This window comes from Aplysia californica, unplaced genomic scaffold (genome assembly GCF_000002075.1).
Source record: "Aplysia californica isolate F4 #8 unplaced genomic scaffold, AplCal3.0 scaffold00190, whole genome shotgun sequence".
In the NCBI taxonomy this organism is placed as follows: Eukaryota; Metazoa; Mollusca; class Gastropoda; order Aplysiida; family Aplysiidae; genus Aplysia; species Aplysia californica.
In genome coordinates, this window is record NW_004797460.1 from 1004502 (window position 1) to 1031491 (window position 26990).

Consider the following 26990-nt stretch of genomic DNA (forward strand, 5'->3'; position numbering starts at 1 on the left):
TGGTCGTCTGTGCTGATGATCGTCTTGGACAGGTGGTCGTTGGAGCAGGTTTGACTGCATTATGTATGTAAAGTAAGTAGTTCAAAATTTATGTCTCTATAGATCTTACAAGAAACAGACAGTGACACAATTAAGAATAAGAATGGGACCAAAAAAATTCAAAACATAACATTCGAAAAGAGCATGTTACATTACAAATCTCCCCCAGTGCATGTACTCTGATTCCTTTGTTAGCCTCAGAACTTTTCAATCAACAAAGCAAACTGTGATGACCTTGCATTACCTGACATGTTACAAAAGACACAAAGAATCTAGTCTCTCTTTTCTTCATTTGACCAATAAAAAAAACATGTCTTTTAATTACAAACAAGCACAAGTGTAAAAGTTATTCATAGGATTACTTTGAGCATCTCGCTTCGAGAATGGAATTGAGAAAAACAAAGCCACTTCATATCAGCATCTACTGCAAGGCATGTCTGCGATCTGTTGCAGTAACTATTTAAAGTGTTATAAATCACATCTGTATGCTATCTTGTTGTACTCTAGAGAATATGGAATAGTAAATCATCTCACCCGACACATGAGCACATAATGGCCATTTAGTAATCGGAAAAGGCAAAACAGACAGAAAAACCCTCGCAGGGAGAAGAATAATTAAATAAAAAAGGTTCCTTTCAACCAGAAACTACTACTACTAACCCCAAGTAAACAAACACAGCCAATTGCAGTTACCAATCTATTCCGGTCAATTAAGTGCCAAGAGAAGGACAAGACTATTTAGTTTCATTCAGTTCAACAGAGACAAGTGGTAGGAAAAATGTGCTACTGAAGAAAGAAAGGACAGAGCTCCAGGTAGAGATCTACTTAAAAAAAAAATAAAACATACATGATCAAATTTTCATTGAAGAATAATGCATAAAGACTGTATGGGAAACTCAGGGAAAACCTCTACACATGCAAAAAGATACATGACTCTTAGTCTCTAGGGAGTGGGAATATCACTACAGGAGTGCACACTACAGATGTGTGAATGACATGCTATAATTATAGTATAGTCTTAAGAGGCACAAAGGGTACTACTAGACAAACAGGTTCAGTCATTCTTACTCATTCTTTCATTTCACTTACTCACGTCCTACCAGTCTCTCTATCTATCTTTGGAAGTTTTCTTTTTGCACTCAGTCTCCACTAACAAATTGAGTATATACAGTGTACAAATTGCAAGATTTTGAAGCACATTTTTTGGGTCCCTGAATCACTTCTATACAAAGCTGTGTGTGGTGTGCGTGCCAGCAAAAATACATGCATAGCCTATGTTGTTTATCAACAGCAAAAGGACAAAAGAGTATCTAGCACACTCTACGATCAGATGGTGTAAAGCGGGTGCCTAGGTCCCACAAGGCTGACACATAGCATGGACAAATTCAACTACCGCTGAGGAAAGTTGGTGGTTCACAGAGCCTTATCTATAATATTTTGTCAAAGAGCAGATCAAGACAATTGTAACAAGCTAAAAGAAGTAAGAGGAAGCAAACGAGAGTGTCCACCAACCACAGTTCAACTAATACATCATCAGGACTCTTGAAGAAGAAAAACCCTACTCTGAATTTTACCCAGAACAGAGAGATGGTAGAACAACACAAGGCGATCATCTCAAATGACAATGTCGTCTGAATTTAAACCAAAAAAAAAAAAAAAAAAAATTTTTCCCAAGAGTCTGAACATAAGTAAACGGAAGCAGATACTAGATATCAGGATCAAGACAACTCTGGAACTTCTTCCAAATGCAGCCTGATGGGGACACTCAGAAGTAAAATGTAACATAAGTGATTAAAACAAAAACAAAAGAATAAAAGGAAATTCAAGGAAAACTATCACTTCATATTTGATGCTAATACAGAACTTGACAAAAACTGAGGTTACAATGTTTCTATAGGAAAACAAATTCACAAGCATGATCGATCAATGGTGGGACGATCAGTCTTTGAGTAGAGACAACATGACAACAGAAGCATTCCACATGGTGCAGAATAGGACACTAAATAGTAGAAGAAGCAGATCACAATACAATGCCTATCAGCCATCTGCAGGCCCAGAAGCAGACACACTTCACAGAAGAATGCAGCATACTTCATGTACACAGTTGAAGAAGAAACAAAAATAGGAAGAAAAGTTTTGTTGCGCCGAGTCATCTGGCAGAACAGCGCGGAGCAAGTAGTAGCCACACACGCATTTTGATATGACAATCTAAAGCAGGGGAATTATGCAACTAATAGAAAGTAGGCACATAACAGCAAGTCAAATCTGTAGAAATTTTCAGACAGACTTAAAAAGTTGGCTCAGAAACTCGAAATTTTGCTCAGGGTTACTTTCTAAGACGTATCTTATCTAGATGTGCACATTCTTTTACAGTTTACCTCCCCCCCTCCCCTTTTAAAGTACCCAAACCCCAAAACCATAATGGTCACATCACACTAAAAAAACATTCAATCTTCCAGTTCTCTATTGGAGAAAGATTATAAAAGTGCCACGCATCAACCAGTTAGTTAAAAGAAAACGAATCATTAAAACATTACGTTACATTTAACCTGCAGTGTGAAAGAAAATCATTTTACAAATGTAATGTTAGTGCACGCACACACACATCGAGGCTAGAGGAAAAGAGCAGGTGTGAGTGCCACAGCAAGGAGAAAAGTCGACACACTGACGATGCCTCAGGTGCAGTTGACATGATCATAACCTACAAAGTCGGTTAATACAGCCGTGTGAAACATTCAGAGTTTATTCTGGAGTAAAAGGCAAAGCGATGTGTTATTTCAATTATACATTCAGAACAGAAATTTCCATATTCTTCAGCGAAGTAAATCCCCATACAATTATCCTGACTCAAAAAAAACCTGCGCTGCATCACAACAACCGGCTGTGCAGTGCCTCTATTTCAGTAGACATATTGATAGTAAAAAAATTATAAAATTTAGGTCATTTCTGGGGTCGGCCAACCTAATTAAAGTAAGAGGGATACAGCTTCTCACCGGACAAATTTAGAAACTTGAATGTATTAACTTTCTATTTCAGCCTGTATTACTGTTCCTAACACTTACAAAACAGACACTGATGTCAAGGACTTTGCAACTCATAAAGTAGCTATTTTCCCAAGTGTTGGGCTTATACTTAAGCAAATCGTAAATGTTGTATTCCCTAGGAAAACAAACAATTCAACACTTTTCAGTGCTGGGAAATACGGGTTTCTCCAAGTAACACTAAAAAAAACTGTTCTTAGCAACATAGGATTTCCTTAAACCGAGTTAACTGCTGAACCCTGACCCGAGGCACCATACAGACGTGGCCAGGACGTGAATGAGAAATACATGAGTGGACATCTAGGTGCGCAACAAGGAAAGGCTCCTGGTCCTGACGACATACCTGACGACGTTCTAGTGCGATCCGTGTCACCCAAACCAATCAGAGAGTGCAACTCTTGATCAGACAGAAATGGGGGGAAGGCATAACACTTTAGTACAAAAGTAACAGCATCACAACTATTACCCCACACACTCTGGGTAGTGTGTTGTGTTGTATGTGTGTGTGCATGCATGTGTGTGCAAGTGCGCACGCACATGCATATGTTTGTATGGGAAAAAACATGCAAGACTAACTGGTATCAATAAAAAAAATCACATTGCCTTACTCAAGGTAACTTTATTTCAGCGAAATGTTTCTTTTTTAAAGCATTTTCAAACCAAATCAGAAAGAAATAAAAACTGCACAAAAACGTTGGCCTACGCATCAGAATGATTGTGACATTTGAAAGGTAAGAAATTCATTCCTTTATTTTTTACTCTTAAAGTTCCACACTTTAAAAAATTCTACCAGTTGTAGCTTAGACCTTTAAAACTTGTAATACTTTTCACTCGAACTTTGCTGAAGAGCAAATTCTGTTATACTGTACCTGCAGGTAACCCCCTCCCCCCCCCCCCTTCCTCCCAAAAGCTTCAAAGCCATCCTTTCTTCAACTGTCCTCACGTTAGGAAAAAAATTTAGGAGTTAAGTTTTCCAGCCGAACATGAAAGGCAATCTTGTATGGCGGAAAGCTTTATATCAAAATCAATCAGCCTGGCCACTGATTCTTCCACAGCGTCATTTACCCCACCTACTCCTGCCTGACTGTACCTGGAATCATAGGTCTTTCGAAAGTGAGCTTGTAGGTGAGGAACTGCTTTTAGTGTTTGAGAAGTTTAGGTGTGGTGTTTTAATCTTTACTTTTTTCTCTAGTATTAGATCATTAGCGAACAAACAAGATGGCATCCAACAATGTCTGTTATAATAGAAGCATGTGCAAAATAGTGCAAATCTGTTGGTTTCATCCTTAAAGATTTGTCATTTTCATAATTATCATTATTATGAAAACTATTATCATGTATATATATTAACATTATCATCAATATTTTCAATATTGTCAAAATATAATCAAATTGACTATATTCATCTCAGAAATAGAAACAACTTGTGCCAAATTCCTGGTTCTAACTACATGAGAACACAAGAAAAACATTCTGAGGCATTCACACTACAGTCTGAACACAAATCTCTTCATTTACATAACATTCTACATGCATCTTTACTCCTAAACTTAAGGCCAAGTCCACATACAGTCTTAAGTCAAAGTAAAAAAACCATTTGTACAAAGACTAAAAAAACCAGACAGGTATAAGGGTGGACAAAGTAAAGTTACAAAATGTTGAAATACATAATGCACTTCGGCCCACAACTTCCCATAAGCTTCCAGCATCACAAAGAAATAAACACTAAATGAACTCAAACATAGTAGGGAAAACTGCACGCAGGGGAGTATCCCGGGTTCTACTGCAGTCTCTTCTAAAGGAATCCTTTTACTGTCAGGTTGGGCCCCAGAAAAAAGAAAAGAAAACAAGAAAAGAAAAGAAAACTCAATCCTATAAAGCTACACTTGTGCGTCATTGCACAAAACATTAGTTCATGAATGTCTGTAAACACATTTGAAGACAAAAAGCACAAAGGCCAGGTCAGTATTTATAAAACGCTTACACAGTGCACGAGTATCTTGAGGTAAACCACACGTCTTAAAAACAAAAACATGTACAAAACTAAATAAAACAGATTTAAAGAAATGAGGACACCAGCACACAATAGGATAATTAGAAAGATTGTTTTACATTAAATCATAAAGCAGCTCAATTACACATTTCAGCAGAAGTAGTGATCTCTCAGTGATTTTAGCAAATAAAATCTGTAAAGTCAGATGTGAACACCAAAACCAAAAAAGTGCAAGTGTTCCAGCACTGCAAATTTTAAGGACTGCAAATGTTTTACACCCAAACTGACATACTTTACATCACTAAGGAGGTAGGCTACTTCAACCCTGTATGTCATAAGGTCGATCTAAGCTGAGTGAGATACAACAGACAGGCAGAGATACTCCACAATACAATTCCTTCACTCTGGAATCAAATTCATGTGTCTGCGTACAATGGCAAGCCTGAGTATTAAACCACAGACACCATTACCATAAGCTTTGAGAAGACTATTTGTAGTGTAGGTGGTCTAGTGGTTTGGCTGCTGGGCACGCAACCAAAAGGTCATGGGTTCAAACCCCGGTGTGGGGTGTGTGTCGGTTCAAACCCCGGTGTATCCTTGGAAAATGCACATTCCAGGAATTTCCCTCACTTCACTCAGGTGGGAATGGGCATCCGGCTATAGACAGCACAAATGCCATCTCAGTTTGTTAGTGTTGAGTTTCAAAGTGTTCTATGATCTTCCAGGGTAATTGTATAGATTGTAAAGCACATAGAGCTTGTTGTTGAATGGGGATAAAAGCTATGCAAATGCTATCTATTATACTTGTCATCATTTGGCAGGGCATTGGAATGCTGCCTATTTCACCATGGATATCATCATTTTTCCGTTCAGGCGACGAGTGAAATAATCAAAATTGACTGTCAAATAGGGAAAATCTCTGTCTCTTATCAAACTTTACAGAAATTCAGTGCGACAACAAAGTTACAAATTTCCACTCTTTCCACACAATCCTGCTTGTGTATTTTAGTGTGTAAGTACAGGTTTGTCACACGTAACTCATTACATCCTACTCTAGGCCTTTGTAAGACTTGAAGCTCTGAAAAAGCGTTCACATGTTCAGAGCGACTTCCAGCCTACATATAAGACAAAAGACAAACCTGCATTGAAGAGTACCACTGATGGGAAGAGACAATACCAAAGAATTACGTACAACCAGGCCGGCAGGAATCAACACGATGATGAATGGGGGTAAATCTCACTCGGAGCAGACAAGGACAACAGCAACATTGAGAAAAAGTAAAAAATAGGCCACAATGAGAGTGCCCCCAAACCACTAACACGGAGACGTAGACAGAAGGGAGAAAAAAATGTCAACTTTAAATACAAAGAAGAGTACAAAAATGTCCAAACGAAAAATGCGAAATCTGCAAAATTTAAGTTTGGAAAAAATTTCAAGCATAAGGGACTCGGAGAGGTGGGAAAGAAATTCATTAAATGTTGGAGAAGAGTCTGTGGAAGAAAAGTCTGTAATCATACAAAGTTCATCATGCATGTAAACAACAACATATTCAACAAAAGCTCATCTCCTCATCATAATACAAATTTATAGAATACCGTTTCTTTCACAACCTCAACAATTCGTATAGAATGCAGAGTTGTGCCTAGACACGATCATGGCTATACATAGCTTGGAAGTGATAAGGATTACAATTAAAGTTCGTCTGACAAGGACTAATGCATCTGCAGAGGAGAATATTTCTTAAAGAGAAATAGAAGAAATCAACTGCTTAGTAGTAAGACTTCGTAATACGTCACTTTTCAAAAATGGCCAAACAGTCTTATACTAGGCAGTCGAAATAAAGATTAAAAAGGAAGTAGAAGGAGCAAATCACACCAAACAGCCCACAAAGAAAACAAGGAGGAAAAATAAGGATGATAGCTGCTTGGTACGTAAGAAGGTGCAAACCACACAAGAGCACCTGCCAACTACCCATACGTATCTAAATTATCTCATTTCACAAACACTTTCAAGGTCATCACAGTAACTTACCAGGAATCTCATCCGGATCAATCTGGATTGAACGAGATCGGCGAATGATTCCCTGAACACTGAGGGATGCACTGCGAAATGATGGACGTTTTTTGGTTTTGCTGCGAGAGTCGCTGAGCAAACGCTGACGCGGTCCAGATGAACCGGCCATAAGCTGGTCAATTACCATCCTCTCCTGTTTTCCCGCTGTATAAAATACAAACATGTTTGGTTTGAAAGCATAGCCCAACTAATATGAATTTTTAAAAGATTCATTAATAATAATCGCAATAATAATAATGATGATGGACTGCAATCATACAGCAGGGAATGATCAACTTGTTTGAGCAACAAGAAGCACATCCACACAATAAAGGTCATTTAGTGCTGGGAAAAAGTCAGACAGACAGACAGAAACAACAGAGGGAAAGTAAAGAAGTAGAACCTACCAGTGGTGCGCTCCAATCACCTGTGAATGATCTTCAGTGTATACACTTTACAGAAAAAGGTCACAAGGACAAATACACTTCTTCAACAAAGCAAAAATAGAGAGAAACCATTCATTTCCAAGGCTATGTCAGGACCACGGAAAAGAGGAAAGAAGCGGTGATGTGACAATACATCAATATAAAAATTTCCCACACAAACCTTAATCCAAGGAAAATGTTCTTGTGAGTTATGTTCCTGCTGAAGATGGCCCAGCTCTTGCTGGTATGCAGTGGAGCAGGTCTAATCATCTCATTTAACTTATGGATAATGGACTGATTAAAAAAAACATTTTTTTTTCTTTGGAAGGGAGGAATGAGAAGCATAAAAAGGGGCAACAGAAAACCAAAACACAGTCCTTTGTAGTATTAGTTTTAGAAAGAGTTTAATAGCACTTGCAACATTGTAGGTCATAAAAGTGACAAGGATTAGTAAAGGTATTAATAGAGAGTAATATTCAAAGAAAAGAAACGGAAAGATAAGCACAATACATGTTTGATATGGAAGCAGGAGCAAACTACACTAGAGTGACCTCGAAAACCCACCCATGATGAAGACACGAATATGAGAGTAAGGTAATGTTACATTATAGAGAGTAATACAAAGGAGGTAAAGAAAAAGCGGAAGTACTTTTTTGGTTTTACTGTTAATGTTTTGTTTCTAAGTACCCATCTGCACCAATAAAATCATTTAGGAGGCTGACTTCTTCAAGCTCACCTGTCACAAGCAACTCGGACTGAGCGAGGTACAGCCTCCAAGCAGACAGATGGAGATATTTGATTTTTTAAAAAGCCCCCACTCCAGAACCAATTGTTTTTTGTTTTAGTAGAGGTTTTGCGGTGCTCACAACTGCATAAGGTCATAGGAGCGCCAAGGGGTGGAAGTCAACAAAGAAGTCCTTAGAGGGAATCAGACTTACTCTGATCACCTCTCTACCTTCAACAGCACAAAGTCTGCTTCGACTATTAAGGAACCCCAAAAATAGCGGGTCACAACAGACAAAGAAAGTAGAGGGAAATGACGATAGTTAGGATTAGGAAAGAAAAAGCAGCAGTTCCCGGTTGTAGTTCAGGCACAGTTATGAGCATGACGTTGGATCAGCCCATTTAAAATTCTACTGTGCATTAGAAAGAGAAATGTCCCCCCTATGGGAATGGCCTAAAGACACTTCAGTCAGTGGTACAGCCCCACGGAGTACCAGACCCAAACTCATGTCTGTTGCACCATTCCGCTAATAGACTATCCACCATACCACAGACACCTATTACAGTGGGAAACCATCTGCTTCACAACGATGAAAAAAAATATTTTAAATCTAAAATTAGTAAATAAAAATAAGTTGCAGGACTCACACTGGTCGTCAATATCTCGCAGAAAGCTGAGTTTGGTCATGCAGGACGTGTGGAGGAAGTCTGACAACTTGCCCAGGTGAACTCTGAAACAAACACAGCAGCACTGAAGTAAGAGGTGGCTTAAAGCATAAAAACTGTCATTGCTGTGTTATTGTACACTATCTAAAAGTTATCAAAAGAGCAACCAGCGTAATCATTGCTTTTTTCTTGTAAGAGGTGGGAACATTCGTTTTGAACTAATATTTTCAATTAACAATTTTGTCAATGAAAAGGTGAAACTTGGGGACAGCCCCTCCAGCATGCTTTACATTCTTGCCAACTTAAAAACAAAATCCCATAGATTCAAAAAGATTCGATGGAATGGATCTGCTTTTTTTCCCCTTCAATACTACTGATTGTAAATTTGTAAATTCTATATTTCCAACCAAAGAATATTTTCTTAACATATGCCAATCTGTGTGGGATACATTAGTGTGTATGTACAGTGGTCCTCAAGATTTCAGAGTTTATGTGTGTGTGTGTTTGAGTGAGTGTCAGTCTGTCTGTCTGTGTATATGTGCATGTGTGTGTGTGTGTGTGAATGTGAGAGTGTGCAAGTGTGCATACTCCTGTGCTAGAATACAAGTGTGTGAGTTTGTAACAGTGCATAAGAATGCTTGTGTGTTGTTGACAGACCTTGTGCCACTGATGTAGCCACTCTGCAGTTTCTTGATGGTGGCCAACAATGCATTGGGAGGGTGCTGGTAGTTGTCTGTGCGTCAAAAAACAAAACAACAAGACGGGTTTCAGAGGTGGACTCCTCAGCACACTTGAAATTGATTATAAAATATTTGCTTTAGAATTTATGTAATGTTTTGCTTACTTATGTATTCTTTAAAAAACATGATTTGGTGACTTAGTAAAGGGCTACCCTAATTTATCATGAAAAGAGCCAACACAGCTTTCTAGAGGATACTCGAGGGTAAAATTTACAAATGTTCAAAAACTCTAAGAAAACAGTTCACTTCTCCTTATAGTCTTAAGAGTTATTAAAAGTTATAGGATACATTAGAATATATAATAGTTAACATTATATATCAGTTAAAAACACCCAAAACAAATCTAAACATACTACAAAACAATGTCCACTGCCCCCCAAAAAACCAACAAAAAATTGGTACAGTATACAAAAGTTTTAATTAGGACACTGATGTGTAATTTCTGTCCACAAAAAAGTTAAAACAGTCTATTGAAAGTAAACTGTATTGCACTGTCTTCAAACGTTATACACGAGGAGTTCAGAATTTCAATTTCAGTGAACTAAAGCTACTTACGCTATGCTGTTCAGTCATTGTATGGAGCAAAATAACTAAAGATGGAGTGTTGAGAAGGAAAGAAACAAGGGAAGAAAGAAGGAAACAACCGATACTGCTGTAAGAAACGGAATAACAAGGAATTAGCACCAAGGATCAAAGAATGGAAAAATACAAGGAAAACACCCGGAAACTCAACACTAACCCTGGCCAAACTGCATACAACAGGTCGGACAAATTAATAATAAAGTAATGTTTTAACTTCAATTTTGAAAAAAATAATTATAATTTCAAAACTCCAAATTATTTCTGCTATCTTCATTTTTATCATTCATTTAAAAAAATGAAAGACTGAATGGAAAGGGTAAATGCGGGAAGGAACAAACTACTGAAATGTGTATTCACCAAAGCCGCAAAGACTCAACTTCACCTTCATAAAAAAATAAATATTACTCCATTGAAAGTTACCTGCTGTCCTTCAGGAAACTATGATGATACATGATCCTGTGTAACATGGGACTACCAACAGAACTTACATAAAGTTTAGGCATTGTCAGTCACAGCTGAATAGACCTGGCTTGACAAAGTTATAGTGGGTCAGTCAACACCGGCAAAGTTATTTTCTCCTAAATACATGTCGCTCAGAGTACAATTAAGGCAAGGAAAAGGGACTTTATTCATAATTTTCACTCATAAACTAAAACTATATACATTAGATCTCAATTTCAGCTTCAAATTTGAATGCTAAGAGGAAAAATCATTTTAAGATACGATAAACTGTGCACATATCTAATATAAAGGAAACGTTATTTATTTTCTAAAGAGGCAAACTATGTGATAGCTGTCCAATATATTATTTGACAGAAAAAAAAAAAAAGAAAGGTGATACAATTCATGCTCAAATGCATCTGGCAACCGCACCATGCATTATGTGAACAGAGGATATTTCGTATTTTAGATCTTCATATCTATTTTTCATCACTTAACACTATCCACCAACGCAGCAGGCAGAGCGCGCAACACTTATCCCCACGTACCAGGATACAGATGTGGTATCGGTACATGCTATATCACACCGTCGCCAATCGGCGTCCCGTGGGGAAAAGGTACAGCTTCTTACTGTCACCGATCAGTGTCTCGTGGGGGGAAAAGTGATAAGTTACAAGATGAAAATTGTAATTTTAGAGAAGGTTGGTCCAGTGAAGATATGATCAGTATAAATTAGCACCGGTTTTAATTTCAGTACAAAATTAGCACTGGCTTTAATCTAATATCACTGGCAAGCTAGGCTGAAGCAGCTGCCGCTGTACAACATTTTCAGATTGATCGCAAAATTCTCACAGCATGTTCTCATGCTCATGACAAGCTACACCTCAGAAATGGAAAAAAAGAGAGACAATCGTCAACAACAAAGTCCAAAGACTCCACACGGCAAACAGCAATCAGCAAACACAGAATCCTATACTGTACACACGCATCAGTAAATGTCTCTTGGTCTATGGAATAGACGAAAAGCTCAGAGCTTTGACAATGTCTCTGTCATGAACCCATCATTGTCGTTCCACTTGGGACAAAAGCTCGGAAGATGACCAGCACTACAAAAAATGAGTAAACAAGACTACCTGAGAAGCAATGACTTTTCATTTCCATTAAAAGGGAAAAAAAAACCCACACGCATTATATATTTACAATAAGCAAACACTAAATGTACAATTGCATCACATCTAGAGATACAAAAGAGCTGCAAACTTTAAAGCTAAATGTTGAACAGCAAAAGTGAAAGCCGCAAGGAACACTGCTGAATATACTATAGCTGTCATGATAAAGACATTCATATATTAATAAGACAGTAATTTGAGGCGTATACAGTATATACTACAGGTGTTGAAACATACAGTACAGTCTGAATATTCAGGAGTCCATTCACTAGAATTCTGTGCAAACCACTGCTGAAAGTGAACACAGCAAATTTCTTCCAACTCATTGTTGAGCTACAGCTATCGCAAAGCACAGTGAAGGGAGGGAGTTGTTCTTGCATATCCATGAACCTTCACTCTCAAAAACGTGGGTGGACTAGGGGGAATAGAAAGGGAATATCACCATGAACAGGTGACAAAAGTTGTAGGCCTGTGTGATTTCAGAAAGAAATAAAAGGCGTAAGAGATTGGAGATTCAAGGAAGGGTGCAGGGGGGTTGGGTGAAAGGATAATTTTGGTAAAGAAGTTAGTAACTGGTGAAATTTAGGGGTGTTTTTTAGGGTGGGGTGGGGGTGGGGTGTGGTGGGGTGGGGAGGGTGGAAGGAGGGGACATATCAACCCATATTCCATACCGAAGAGACAGCCTTCACTAGACAAGCACTTTCGTTGGGGGCAGGGGTTGGGGAGAACACGGCCACGACCAACACGTACCCAGCAGTTGGTGTGAGATAGTAATTGTGACAATGGGTCGGCCCAGGGCTTTCCAGCTACGCTTCAGGTAGGCCACCTCGGTACGCAAGAAGTCCACCAGGAAGTTGGTGTCCAGCACCACGTAGAAGCGGGTCAGGTCCATGAACTGTGGGCGAGCGAAAAGGGCCGGGCCGCGCGGCCGGGGGCCATCAGTCACACTAGCAGGTGATAAAACTAAGGCTTGAACTCATTTGAAGTCACCTGCATCACGAACAGTGGACCACAAATATATAAAAGCAAAAACAAATTTTAAAAAAAACAATACGAATTTTAAAAACCAGCAAAAACCAGACCTCATAGCACACCTTAGGTGTACACCTGCAGCAAGAGCAAAGAACAGAATAGATTAAATAATCACAATCCCACATTGGCTCCTTACATACAGTTGTAAAAAGCACATCGTCATGCAGCAGAATTTGCTGCTGGGAGTGAAACTATCAACAGAGTGGAAAACGTCAGTGGAAGTTAAAGATATTGTTGTCAATCAAACAGCTCCAGGTCGTTCACCACCAGGCTCAAAACCATACATTGCCACCAACAGTTGGGTTGTTCTGTATATATAAAGTGTGGTCCATATCTGGAGGTAGGAGAAGTCATTGAAGTGGAAAAAAAAATAGACTACAAAACAGCAGCCACCAACCAACTGAAGGGTAGGCAGGAGGTCATGTAAGGAATCCTTTCAGTCTCCAGGCAAGTCACCTGTGGACAATGACGCCCACCAGGCAGCTTGGAAAGCAGTCTTGCCTTTCCCCAAACACGGATAAAAACGCACTGCACGGAGACAATTCAACTAACAAAACTACAGACTATGGTTTCTTACTTGTAGCTATCATAGACCGCAAAACACTTGCAAAAGCACATGAAAGCACTTAAAATAAACAACGTGAGTACAGATGCAATCATGGCGTCTTAAAGACTTCTAGAACTATCTGGATGGCAACAATAAATTATAAATCACGACAACATATTTTTTTTAAAAGACAAGGAACAGAACGACTGGAAATTTCCACACATATCTAGAAATCAAAGATGTCACTCCTCTCATTTCCTGAAAATGACAATGAAAGTTGAGGGCAGCATCCATCATAACCATGATGAAGACATTTCTTCTCCTGAACACACTCCACACACGACACAGCACAAAGACTACCCCTAGTCATCAAGCTCAGAAACAAGACTCCTCAGAACAATGGCCCCACTATGGCCTCATGCCATGCCCCCTAAAGCAGATCCTGCGTGAACGCATTGACACTGGCAAAGGACAAAACGAAGCAGAAACCTAGCAGGAAAAAGGGGCAAAAACAGAGATACCACGTTTAATGCAATGAACGAAACCCAATCTCACAACACACTCAGAGAACTTAAAATGGCCCTGACAGTGCTGAACTGAGAGAGTGAATATTTTGATTCCACTAATACTTCTACGACAGCCATCAATATAATCACATTAGTGAGGGTTTGTGAACCTGACAAAAACTTTCTCGCCCCAAGAAGTACAACTGATAGCTATGCACACCCCAAACTCTGAAACAACTACTTCTTGCCATCAAGCTCAGTTTCAGGACTCCTCAGGACAGTATCTCTACAACTGAATCATGCCAAGCTCCATAAATCAAACCCTACAAACTTAACAGGAAAAATAGCAACAACCGACATTTCGTTCAATGTGAGATACAAGATACAACCCCACAACAGACTTGGGGAACCCACAGTGGCTCTGATGACGCTACACTAAGAAAGAGGAAACATTCAATCCTGAGAATACTTTTCTGGTAACCACCAACAGTCATATCCATAAGGAAAAAAAGAACCAGGAAAAAAAATCTTCCCACCCCCATGAACCTATCAATTGACTCAATGGACAACTAAATCTATTAGTTTTAAAATACTGTTCAAAATGGATAGAGGAGTATCTCAACTGCTGCATAAGATGCTTCTCAACTAATCTAATCACGAGTCATGCACCCAGATGTGTTTGTGAAAAGACCTGAAAAATCATAAAAGAACAGTGTTTGACAAAACCTCTACCACAGCATAGGCCAGTGCACACTATTAAGCACTATCAAGAGCTCTCCAGAAACCGCAAGCAAGGATCGAGTGGAATCTTTCTGACCCCAGTACTATGCAGGCATTTCTTTCAACTTCAACACAAGAGAAATCATTTTGGGCAGCCTTTTCTGCACTATTTCTACAAAAGTATTTTTTCATCAAACTTTTAAAGTCATTTTGCTTAGTTTTAGTAAGTATTTCACTGTACTTGCAACACAAATAGGTCACATACGGAAAGAAAGAACGTACCACAACAGAATATCCACTAATCATTCACTTTTAGAGTAGGAATTCACGTGTCAACGCAGGATCCATGCTCATTTCTGTCAGGGCTCTCCCATTTGATGCTCATCTACACTTTTATGGATGAAAATCTCTCTCGCCCTCTCTCTCTCCATCTGGTGCTACATAAGTTGTGTTTTTTATCAAACTTTTACTGATTTAGTTTTGTTTTAGTAAGAATTCAATGCCACTTGCAAAGCAAATAGGTCGTACAAGTGCTGAACAAGTATCACTTACTAGAGAGTTACTTTGAAATTTTTTGGGGAAAAAAATGTTTTAAACCCAGCTGGTACAGTCATTGTGAAATTCCTGAGGGGCAAACAACTTTTAAAAATCACTGAAACTAGAAAGCCTATTGGTTTGAATCTACGAAAATGGGACAGAGTGCAAAATAGCCATAGATTTAGAGGGTCAAGTGCTATGCAAAGCGAGTGTGTGTGTGCGTGTGTGTGTGTGTGTGTGTGTGTGTGCAAACTTCAAACAGCAAAGACAAGCAACTGTGCTACTGACTACACAATGAATTTCTTTGCAATTTACCCAATTGTGGTTTCATCACAGCAAAGAGTAAGATTTCAAGCCGAGACCATGCAGGCCGCAAAGGAATCAAAATATCTATTTAAAAGCATGCGGGGAAAAAGTGTAGGAGCACAGAGGGGTTGGGAATCTATCTAAAAGGATATTTATAATATAAAGGCGGGCAGAAACAATTAAGGAGCCAACACCAATAACATGAACAAAATTTAAAGAAATACAAGAACACTGAGCAAAAAAAAAAGGGAAAAAAATGTCAACATTTAAGTGCAAGAGAGCTCTGACAACGACCTGTGCTCATGACACTGCGAGTGACAACTGTCACAATTATTGGACAACTATTGCTATTTATTGACACTTGTTACTATCAATTGACAATTGCCACTATGAACTGGCAACTGTCGTTATTAACTGTTGCTGTTAACTAACAACTGTCTCTATTCACAGTCACTGCTATTCATTTTTAACACAATGGTGACATTGGAACATTTTGTTTGATAGGACAATTCAACGTTGTCCACAAAAATTCATTGCAAGGAGCAATTAACACTTAAAGTGAATGAACTTAAGCACCATTAAAAATGAAGATAAACTTTAATAGTTTCTTTCCTGTCAATTCACGGTAACTCTAAACCAAACAAAATCTATAACTTCTAGGACATCCAATGTAACAATAACGAGCTGTCAAAAGAAGAGGAGCCAGTAACTCCAAGAAGACTATAGAGCTTAGAGGAGTAATTTGTACCCACACGGGAGCATAAACTTATGCCCTAAACAAGATAAAACTAGTAAAGACTGAGGATCCCCCCCCCCCAATCCAGAAAAATAGAAAGCACCGCCCTTTAACACCCCCCCCCCTCCGAAAAAAATGATATAAAACAAAACAAAATAAAACCCCAACATCTTTCCCAGCAAGGGCTAAAGATGTAACTATTTTCATCATGAGCACACGTCTGATAACAGAGCCCCACCCCGCCCGTCACGACAAGCAGCGGACAGTGTTAGCGAGCGACTCTCTCCAACCTAAAGCGAATCGCGTGAAGGAGACGACCATGAGAGGCCGGCCCAGCCCCTTCCAGCTGTTGCTGAGCATGTCAATCTGCGTCTTGAAGTTGTCCACCAGGTACTCCACGTCCAGGCCAAGATAGAACTGGCGCTGATCCACAAACTGTGTGGGGGAGTAGGGGTGGGGTGGGAGGTTGGAGGGGGAGCTTTGAACTTTTACAGTGCTATTGACAAAGGCAGGTCAGTCATTTCCTCGAGTCAAAAGAGTTGTGATGTTGCTGTTTATGGCCAGATTTTAAGTTTCCATTTTAAGTATACAGAAACACATTGACATAATAACAGTCATCTAGGGCAGGGAAAAAGTACAATAGACGGACAAAGACAGCAGCGAGAGAGAAAAGAAATAGAACCTGCCAGTGATGCCCTCCAACCATCTGCGCAAGAGTCTGTAAGATAATAACTGCATAGAGCCAAGGACGATCAAGGACAATACAAGAATGCTGAAAAGAAGCAGAAGGAGCAGACCATTCACTAACAACATAAATCACGGGTCTCAAACTCAAATTACCCAAGGGCCCCTGGACGTAGAAAAGTATGGGTGAGCCTGGGCAAGTATATTTCATAAAACGAGGGGAAAAATGGTTTTTCAACATATTTTTTAAAAAGTACACCTGATCTTTTCTTCTCAATCTTTGTTAACAGGCATTATATGTGATAAAAGACAAAATGAATGCAAGGCGACACCTCATCAAAAAATGTGCATATTAAGAGAAACTTGTGGGCCGCACTAACACTACACTTTGATGTCAAGTAGGGGAAGTAAAATATCATTTGGCGGGCCTTAAGTTTGAGACCCCAGACACAGATGGTTTAGAGCTTTCAAGTTCTGTTGCACTTTTGACAATGACAGGAGTAGTTGGGCTATAGTTTATGGCAGGTCTGTAGTAAAACAACCACATCCATAAACTGAGTATGATTGTGTCTTTTTGTTTTTGGGGGGGGGGGGGTGTGCGGGGGTGGGGAGCAATGCTTTTGAGTCTTACAGAGTGAGAGAGAGAGAGAGAGAGAGAGAGAGAGAGAGAGAGAGAGAGAGAGAGAGAGAATAAAGAAAGAGAAAGAGAGAGGGAAGGAGCGAGAGAGAGAGAGAGAGAGAGAGAGAGAGAGAGAGAGAGAGAGAGAGAGAGAGAAAGAGAGAGACAGAGAGAAAGAGAGAGAGAGAGAGAGAGAGAGAGAGAGAGAAAGAGAGAGACAGAGAGAAAGAGAGAGAGAGAGAGAGAGAGAGAGAGAGAGACAGAGAGAGAGAGAGAGAGAATAGAGAGAGAGGGGGGAGAGGGAGGGGAAACTACAAGGCAAATTACAGGGTAACAGGGAAGAACATCAACCTGTTTGCATCTGACCCCTGACAGAGAAATGGAGGACACTATCATTAATGCAAGTAGATAGGACTCCAGCCAACCATGAAGGTGACGATGATGATAACAACATCATAATATTATGGTGATAGTATGCTACGTTGCATCAAGAAAATTGATAGTGTATTCTGGTAGCATCCCTTTCTATATCGAAAGCAGTTGCAATCCCCTACAAAGGCAAAATGAGAAAACGTACAGCAAAAAGCTACGAGACAACCCACCTATGACTACAAGTCGAAGAAGCTAATGTCAAAGCTACTGTGTGCAAATGTGAAATGCTGAAGGCTTTACAGAAAAGCAGTAAAAATTAGAAAGAATGAAACAAAGGCAAATCAACTGTAAGAAAGCAACTCATGAAACTGAAAGAAGTTTTAGTACCAGCCATCATAGGTGAAGATGACTTATTGTAGTATTTAAAGAGACACTCAAGCTTTGAATAAGTCTACGAAAAAATCAAAGGCTAATCTTAAATAATGTAATCACTTAAAGTCTGTAAAGAGCTCACTCCAATGTAGAAAAGGGATATACAAAAATTCCTTTTCTTTTTTAAAGTGTGTAGGGGAGGGGGTGTAAAGCCAGTAGTTTTTCTTTTTAAAAATTCACAATCCCCACACTGCAGAAGTTTTACAATTTAGTAGCACACTTTTGGAACCATGCAACTCTTAAATTGTTAGTGTGGAAGCAACAGCTAGTCATTCACAAACTGTGAGTACCACTCTGCAGTCATGCCAAAGGGATCTATAGTTATGTCATTTGATGTGAAGTAATGTAATGTAATGCTGTGCAATGTAATGTAATTGATAGTGTTTTAACCCCCCCTCCCCCCATCCCTTAACAATTATTGCCTTGTTGTGTCTCTCTCTCTCTCTCTCCCCACTCTCTGTGCCTGTTAGCGCCAATCTGAGCTGACAGGGATACAGCATCAGTGGACAGACAGTAATACTGGACAAAAATTGTCCCCGCACCAGAGTTGAATTCAAATCTTCTGTGTGTGACAGTGAAGCACCTAACCATCAAACTACAGATACTGGAACAGTCAAATGTTGGAACAATGAACAAGCGGAAAACTGTATGCTGCAGTAACAGTAAGAGGCACTTAAGGTTACTCTCTGTTTAAAAAAACACTTGTAGACATTTGATTTTCAATAAAACTTAACATTTTAAAAAACACTGAGAAAATGATCCCATTTGACCCATCTTCTCCTGCGCAAATTCTCAGGAAAATAAACTTCACGGCGCCACTTTTCCCCCGATTCTGTTACTTTTAGTTAGCGTGACTCAGCAGCCCGCCGGAGCTCCCCGGCTCGGGGTCAAGGGGTAAATGAGCCCTGAAGCGACTTTGCCGGTGTCGGTTAGGAAGTTCGCACTTTTTTTGGACTATGTTTAAAACGATATAACTTCTTCCCCATCCCACATAGCAAACCATTACGCGGATGTACTAAAAGCTCAATGTCTTGAGATTTATTCTGCGTTAGAATGGTTAAATTCTGTGCCTTAGTTTTTGTTCTAGACAAGTGTTTGTAGAGTACCCAATTTGTCCTATTTTAGTTACAAACTTATGAATAAATTATTGTTAATTTTAAAAAGGCACGACAGATCTCTCCAAAATCTGTGTTAAACGAATATCATGTCTTTTACCATGAGAAATCTTAAATCTGCGCGAGTAGAAATAGTCAAGTTATAAGAGAAGAAAGATGCACATCTGCATTTTTTAACTAAAGACGGTCAGCGTTAGCTCTTATTTTACTATTAAACAAGAGAAAGTTACTCTGCGTTTGTTCATGAATCATGCTGTGTCTGTGGCAGCCTGCATACAACTAAAAAGATATAATATAGAATCTAAGCGATTAAAAAAACCCACAAAACCGTGTAAATACATGGGTAGAGATAAATTTCTTACATGGAATAAAAATTATGACAGCTAACACATTCATTCTTAGTGTTTGTGTCGGAAATATGTGTGGACACAATTATGAATGTAAAGAAATCAGTCACATTGTCAGTTATTGCAAATGGTCATAGAAACGAAAAATAAAGCTGGAAAAGTCTGGTGCTGATTCAGTGTCCCTGGAAAGCTAGAAATTATTCTTATAACCCAATTACGAGAAGTCATCCCTATTATTCAGTCAACTTACAAAACCTAGACTTAGCGTTTTAAGAAAAGTAAGGAATTTCTGGAGTGTAACAGATACTGTTCGTGTATTAGATCTACATTGAAGACATATTCTAGCACTAAAATCGATTTGTACTTTTCATAGAGAAACGTCCTGGTAATTTTTATAAACTTTCGAGAAAATATACGAATATTCACGATTATACTAGACACATAAAGTTGTATTTAGAGGAATTACTTCATAGCGAATTGTGTGCCCGATGGATAAAGTTGCAAAATTACAACTTTCTATTATATGCGCAGATACCATCTTTTCTGAGTATCTGCACCAATGCTATGTCGTTCATGTTCCAAAAATTCAACAGATTTTGACGAGGCCTTTTTTTTAATATTGATTTTTTTTCATTCACGCTAGTCCAAAAAAAATTACAATTTAGCATTGCCGACTCCAGCGCGTCTAACGAAATAACCAGACAAGTTACAACATCCGTTCTTTTTTGAGTCTCAAGAGCAGAAATGCATGCTTTGGGTGCACTAAATGAGAATTACCATAAATACAAGGATACACCTTAAGTTGTACGTTGAAAAGTACCAAAAATTAAGTTGGCCCAGAGAGAGCGGTGACAGGAAGCTGACCCCCGTGACCCCGACGTGATAAGGCGCCTGGCGGGGAACCCCCCGCGGCAACTAAAATTCCACTGCCGGTGCGCCGTGACTTAAAATACAAGTTAGCACTTAACAATTTCCCAAACAGTTAAAAGTGTGCAAACTAACAGGTGTGAAAGATTTTTTCCCCCCAGTCTCAGTTGATAAAGAGAGATTCATATTATACTCTGCTTGGTACATTAAAATCCATTATGAGAATTAGATAGTTACTAACTAAAGATAATATTTCAGACCCTCACGCATAACCCCCCTCCCCTGAAACAAACTGACACAGTTACAACCACCTGCAAGATCACTGTCCCCCCCCAGAAAGTCCCTGTCACCACAGCAAAAAACTGTATGAGCCACAGACACTGGGTTGGGTAGGGATGATCTTGAGTGAAAAAACAAACAGAAATGTTTGCCATGAAATCATCCACTGCTGGTCTATATATATACAGACTCATCCTGCCAATTATGATTCCATTTTTACTACCAGGCCACAAAGTCCACACTTTACACTTCACATCACCAACAACACAATTCGAAAGAAGAGAGGTATGAGAAAATAGTGTGGCATGCTCCTCAGGGAGATGAACGTATATAAAAATGATATCAACAAGGAAAAGAAACAAAATTACTTCTGAAAGTCAAGGCCACAGAAATCACAAAAACAAATTTACTAAATTCAAACCACAAAGAACAATCATTCTCTTGAAAAGCAATAGGAGCATTCTCCTTCAACGACAACAAAACGAATTACAAGGAAAAAGAACAGGAAAAGGAAATCACTTAATGACTAATGAGAAGAAAAATGGATGCTGAAGAAGACCACTGCCTGCCTAGATTGATTAAAATCCCATGACTCAAGATGCCTTTAAACACTCTTGATCAATTTCCAAACCATAATCTACTGACCCTATATCATGATGATCTATTCCACTCGTAGACTCCATACACTGAATCAATAAACAGCACACACGAAAAAACTCTTAACTGCACACACGCAAAAACTTGTACTGCACACACATGATTGCCAATGACAGGCTGGGCCTCGGCCAAGCAAATAAGGAGTATAGTCGAGCTGAGAAACAAAGCACAGGCGGCCTCAAAAAGGCACCCTGCTAAGCATAAAACACATGCACTAAATCTGAGCCACTCCTGTTGCATATGTCAAATAAAGGGGTACATGTGGACTGAAAACAAAAGATTACTCTTCATACAAAAAGATTAAGTTCTAACCTACGAAATATACATTTTCAAACTAAGATGACTGAAAACAAATTATACAGTCGAACTTGTCCATGACAACCATCGCTTGCCGAGGAGAAAAGTGGTTGACTAAGACAGGTGGATGTCTTGGACAATGTCATTATGATATCATAAAATAGTAGGGGTGGAAGTGGGAAGTGGTCGTTTGTGCAGGTGATTGTCTTGGACAGGTGGCTGTTAGATCAGGTTCAACTGTACAATGTATGAGTAAAATGAGCCAAATAAATATACAGTGAATAAGATTCCACTGCTTCTCCTCCTATACAAGATTTTTAAAAAGAGTAAATACAAGGCATAATTACAAAAACAAAAGCATAAAAAACACATACAAAATGATTATGATATCTAGCTATTCCTGAGGAGAGAAAAGTCTTCTCTCAAAACACGAGCTTCAATCAGAGACCCAACTTGTAAGTCTTTCAAATGACCTTCACCCCTCCAAAAGTACTTTTACCAGATGCCTTCGTTTATGCACGTATGAACATGTGGGTATGCATAAAAACAACAATCAACTGTTCAAATCTTATCATGATTAACAGCTTTCATTTGTTTTTCAATGACTCTCAAAGAACACAACTCATTAGGACCTGTTTTTGACACTTTAACCTGTTAACTCTTTTGGAATATTGAATATCCTAATAGTGTCTTACAGGAACAAATCCATCCTTCTTCTACGATTATACATTGAACACAGCTTGCCCACACTAGAAAACCCCACAATTACAGTAAAAACTCATAATAACTAAAACGTTTAACCCTTTAACATTTGGCGACCTCAGTGCTTTCTTGTCATATCTCCATTTTTTAAACATTGAAAATGTGACATCTTAAGCTCACTCTTTGTTATGAACCGTTTTCACTGTAATTAAAAATGGAGAGGGGGCTCTCGTGGCCTAGAGGTAAAGGTGTTGGCCTCTCTTTCAAAGGTCCCGCGTTCGAATCAGGGTAGCGACAGAAAACTGTTTTTCTTTAAAATGTTTTCCTTTCATCTCCTTTCCTGCTCTCTAGAAATGTTCTGTCGTCTGCTCTCGTCTCCACTTTTTGCCCCCATCCCCTCACCTCCTTTGCTCCCTTCTCTGGGCTTCTGACTCTTTCTGCAGTCTTTTTTCTGCTTCTCTTGGCCCCTTTCTACTGCTGTCTTTTAGCCACACCCCTGATCTTCTGGTACGAAAGATCTACACCGAGCCTTCTCGGAAAAGGGGGAAAAATCTCGGAGGTCCCGTGAGCAAGTTGCGCACGTTAAAGATCCCTTGGTGGTCTAAAATCAATAAGAGTAGGCTTCCGTGCCATAAAACACTTACCAAGGAAGAAAAATGAAGATACAACAAGAAAGCACTGAGGTCGCGGCTTGGAGTCAAAGAAAAAGCGTGTTTCATAAAAGCCTTCTAAAATATATAGCACTGTCAGCATCACATCTAGAAGGGAATAAAAATTCTGAACATTATTTATGACACTGTATAATCCGTAAACATTTGGCACAAGACAGACTAGTTTCACTAGAAATTGAAGAAAGTAATAAATAAAGACCGGATGAGGATGATAATGATAAATGCCAAGTGGACTTTTTTTCAGTATCAGAAACACATCAACACGATACTGCTTTTATTATTGGACTCACAGGAAAATTAGAAAGACAGAAAAAAAAATCCAACACAGAAATAAAAAGAAAGCAAGACCAGCCAACAAGCTGTTCACATATCAATGCTGTCTGACACAAAGTGGCCTAACCTACGATTAAAATAAAAAAATATTTCACCATGACTCTGAAACATAAAGTTCTTCACCATGCAACGATTTAATCTTATTCTATACACAAAAGAAAAGTGCTATAAATGCTTTCAAATTCTAGCAAATTAGAAAAAATATGGAGTCAGAATCAGACAGTTTGTCCGATCTTCTCTTGAAAAAGTCAATCCAAAGTTAGCCTCTGACATCTACGACTGATGATCTGAAGATGATGGGGAAAATGTTAAAAGAACAGGGTGACACATGTATCGCTGTTCACATACTGGAAAAGATGAGAAGGTGACTTTTTTTCCCACATGTTCCTACTTCAGGTATACACAAAAGTCAACCGAGAAAATGTTGAAAATGTTATAAGAACAGGTTTATGTGAGTATTGTTCACATACAAAAACAGGATGAGATAAGCAATTCTTTTCACAACATACTCACACTTCAGGTATAGGCAAGAGTGTGTAAGTTCCTAACATGGCCCTGGATTTAAGTACACATGTCACAGTTCACCGAGACCACGCCAGCTACACATGGTGATAGCCTTTGTTTTATGTTTATTCAGATGACATGGAAGACAAATAAAAACCATGTTTACTTCTACCTTTATTTGTGGCTTCAACAGGATTGTTTAAAAACCTCAAAATACTGCGTCCTGAGGTAAAAATTGGGAATTGAAGCGCAAATTTGGAATCGGAGTGCATGGTCTCAATGAGATATGTCATGAGCGGTTTACCTGTGGCACGAAGGCTAAGATCTTGTCATGAAGCATGTAGAGCTTGCTGGTAGCCAGCAGGCCGATTTCACTAGATGGGGCTCTACCAGAAAGGCCCATCCTTTTGTTCTTCCCTGAAGAAAGGAAAAAAGAGCGTCTCATTAATGACGCACTGTCCGGTTATACGACAACATTTGAAGACATACCTTTTTGGGGCATTTTAATAAGGAATCATAGCTTCAATATTTGTGCAGAACGTTCAGTTATTTTCTTCATCTAAAATATTTTTTTTTAAAGACAGACAAAAACACACATGCTCTGAAATATGCAAATTTGTGTTTCTGATCGGAGTATGATGGTGTGAAATGTGCCGAAAGATTGCCACTGGTTTGCTGCAGCGTCTTTAAAGAGTAACCGCTTAAACAGTCATTGCAATATATTTTACATCTACTCAGTATATTGAAATATAGTCGAAATTGTCCTAGACAGACACTCATTGTCACGCCGAAAAGTGGTTGTCTTAGATGAATGAACATCTTGAACAGTACATCGGAGCTTCTCCGTCAGTGTTGCAGCTGACCTAAACTGCTTCCTGGGTTGTGTGACTTGACTGTTAACCCCAAAATACTTTAATTGAAAACAAAAACAACCTAAAAAGTAATCAAATTAGATGGATGAGTTGTAATGTATCCCTAATTAGCAGGATAATGGCCAGATTTGGTCAAGATTAGATTAGCATAAGAGGAACACTCAAAAGTAGTTCGGAACCACACGAACTACTGAGTTTTAGAGTGGTTGGATTAAGAGAAGCACATTGACACAATAAAAATGGTGCTGCAAATGAGTAAAACAGACAAAGGTGAAAAGGACCTACCAGTGCACACCCCCCCCCCCCCTGAAAAATTTTTTATTGAAAAATCACAAATATAAACTCTGAATAAACTAATCTGAGCTCCGACAAGTGGATTAGTCAGAAGGGCAAAACAAAAATTGTCAGTGTTGTTCCAGAATCAATGTAGTTATTTTTTTTGAAGTTATGAGAAGACAGCGCCCAAATCAGAACCATAACTTGGGAACTCATCACTGTTCGACTAGAAACAAGGCGAGTAAAAAGGAAAATGAAACAAAACTATATCGTAAGACGGCCCTAGGTATTTTTATTCGAATAACAGCTCTATTAAGAAACCCCCAGAAATTAACTTGGGCGACTGCAGAAAAACACTGACGAGATGTTGTTTTCACAGACCTAACAGAGAATAGATCTTGGAAAGAACACGTGCTGGGTGGATCTGGATCGGAGCTACTTCTGCCACGGTTTGTAGTTCAATGCCATGAAGCGCCATCTTGTCTTGTATTAAGCTGTCTTCTGCTAGCAGAACCACTGCAAAAAGGAAAAAAATTACCTTATTAAACATTTTCAGAGTGTTATGTGGGAGTAAAAGCAGACCCTACAACAACAATAAAAAAAGGGCAGAAGATAGTTTTTCTCTCCGTTGATGTCCTGAGGGCTTTAATAAAAAAAAAAAAAATTATCTTCAATCTGTGCTGATGATTTCTTAAACTGGTCATTTGGAAATGAACCAAAGAGCAGAGCATAATTTCAGAAAAGAGCTTGTTACAAAAGTAGTTTATAAATGTTTTTACGTGCATTATGGATGATCATTTGGGAGAATATACATCAGTGGTAAAGATTAACATCTTGCAGTAATTATCTCACATTTCTAACGAATTCATATTTATGTCCGCTACACAGTTTTAAAAACAAGGAAAAACAACAACTAACATTGAAAGCATGACATTGTGAAAAGAGTTTAATCCCCCCCTTCTTCCCCCAGGTTCTATCCCATACGACAAAATCTGGACAGCATGCAAGAGCATCCATCCCTTCCAAGAACCAAGAGAAGAACTAAAACATGCCATCACAAAATGGAAAAGTCAATGATCCCAGATAGTCCATTATTTTGCTATATGAAACATACAACAATATCATTAGTGAAAGAGCAAAACAAAAAATTTTTGAAAAATTTGACAAGGTCACTATAATAATTTGATTGCAAGAGTATCGAACAGTCAAGGGGCCTTTATTTATTGTTAGCAAGCTGTTCAAATGTACTAAGCCCAAAATGTTATAATTGCTTTTTCATCGCAGTTTCTTTATCTGTGGTATCAGTCGCATGTACAAAAAAACCAACATCTTATCGAAATTCAATTTCCAATTGTTGAAAAAAGCAAAAAAGAATACATAAAGTAGGTATGATTTTTTTAAAAGGAAAAATGAAATAGCTATTTTGTTTCCAGGGCCGACAGGTTTCTCTTCAAATGTACCTTGAACTACAACATCAGGTTTTGTTTCTGTCACATGTCTTCTGTTTAGTGGGTCCAGCTCCCCTGGTGAAAGGAAGCCCTGGAGGACAACAAAGGGCACATGAGCTCCACATAAATAGAGCCAAAGAAAACTTGCACATGTTCAATGGTCACTAAATATGATACCATAATAAATGGGGACAAAAGCAGTAAAGATGAGAGAGAGAGAGAGAGAGAGAGAGAGAGAGAGAGAGAGAGAGAGAGAGAG

At 38.8% G+C, this 26990-nt stretch overlaps 1 protein-coding gene across 18 annotated transcripts in view; it reads right to left on the reverse strand.

Moving 5' to 3' along the window:
• Positions 1-26990, reverse strand: part of LOC101856265 (probable phosphorylase b kinase regulatory subunit alpha) — an 86433-nt gene that overhangs the window by 43727 nt on the left and 15716 nt on the right. For 13 of the 18 annotated variants that reach the window (XM_035969871.1, XM_035969870.1, XM_035969879.1 and 10 more), the window contains exons 13-20: positions 26744-26822; positions 25665-25799; positions 24440-24552; positions 16547-16691; positions 9598-9673; positions 8923-9005; positions 7106-7291; positions 3424-3477 (exon numbers count right to left, since the gene is read on the reverse strand). In XM_035969871.1, the coding sequence (XP_035825764.1) occupies positions 3424-3477; positions 7106-7291; positions 8923-9005; positions 9598-9673; positions 16547-16691; positions 24440-24552; positions 25665-25799; positions 26744-26822 (871 nt within the window). Of the gene's footprint in view, positions 1-3423; positions 3478-7105; positions 7292-8922; positions 9006-9597; positions 9674-12622; positions 12768-16546; positions 16692-24439; positions 24553-25664; positions 25800-26743; positions 26823-26990 lie in introns of all 18 variants that reach the window. The other 5 variants (XM_035969878.1, XM_035969877.1, XM_035969876.1 and 2 more) reach the window with 2 other exon arrangements.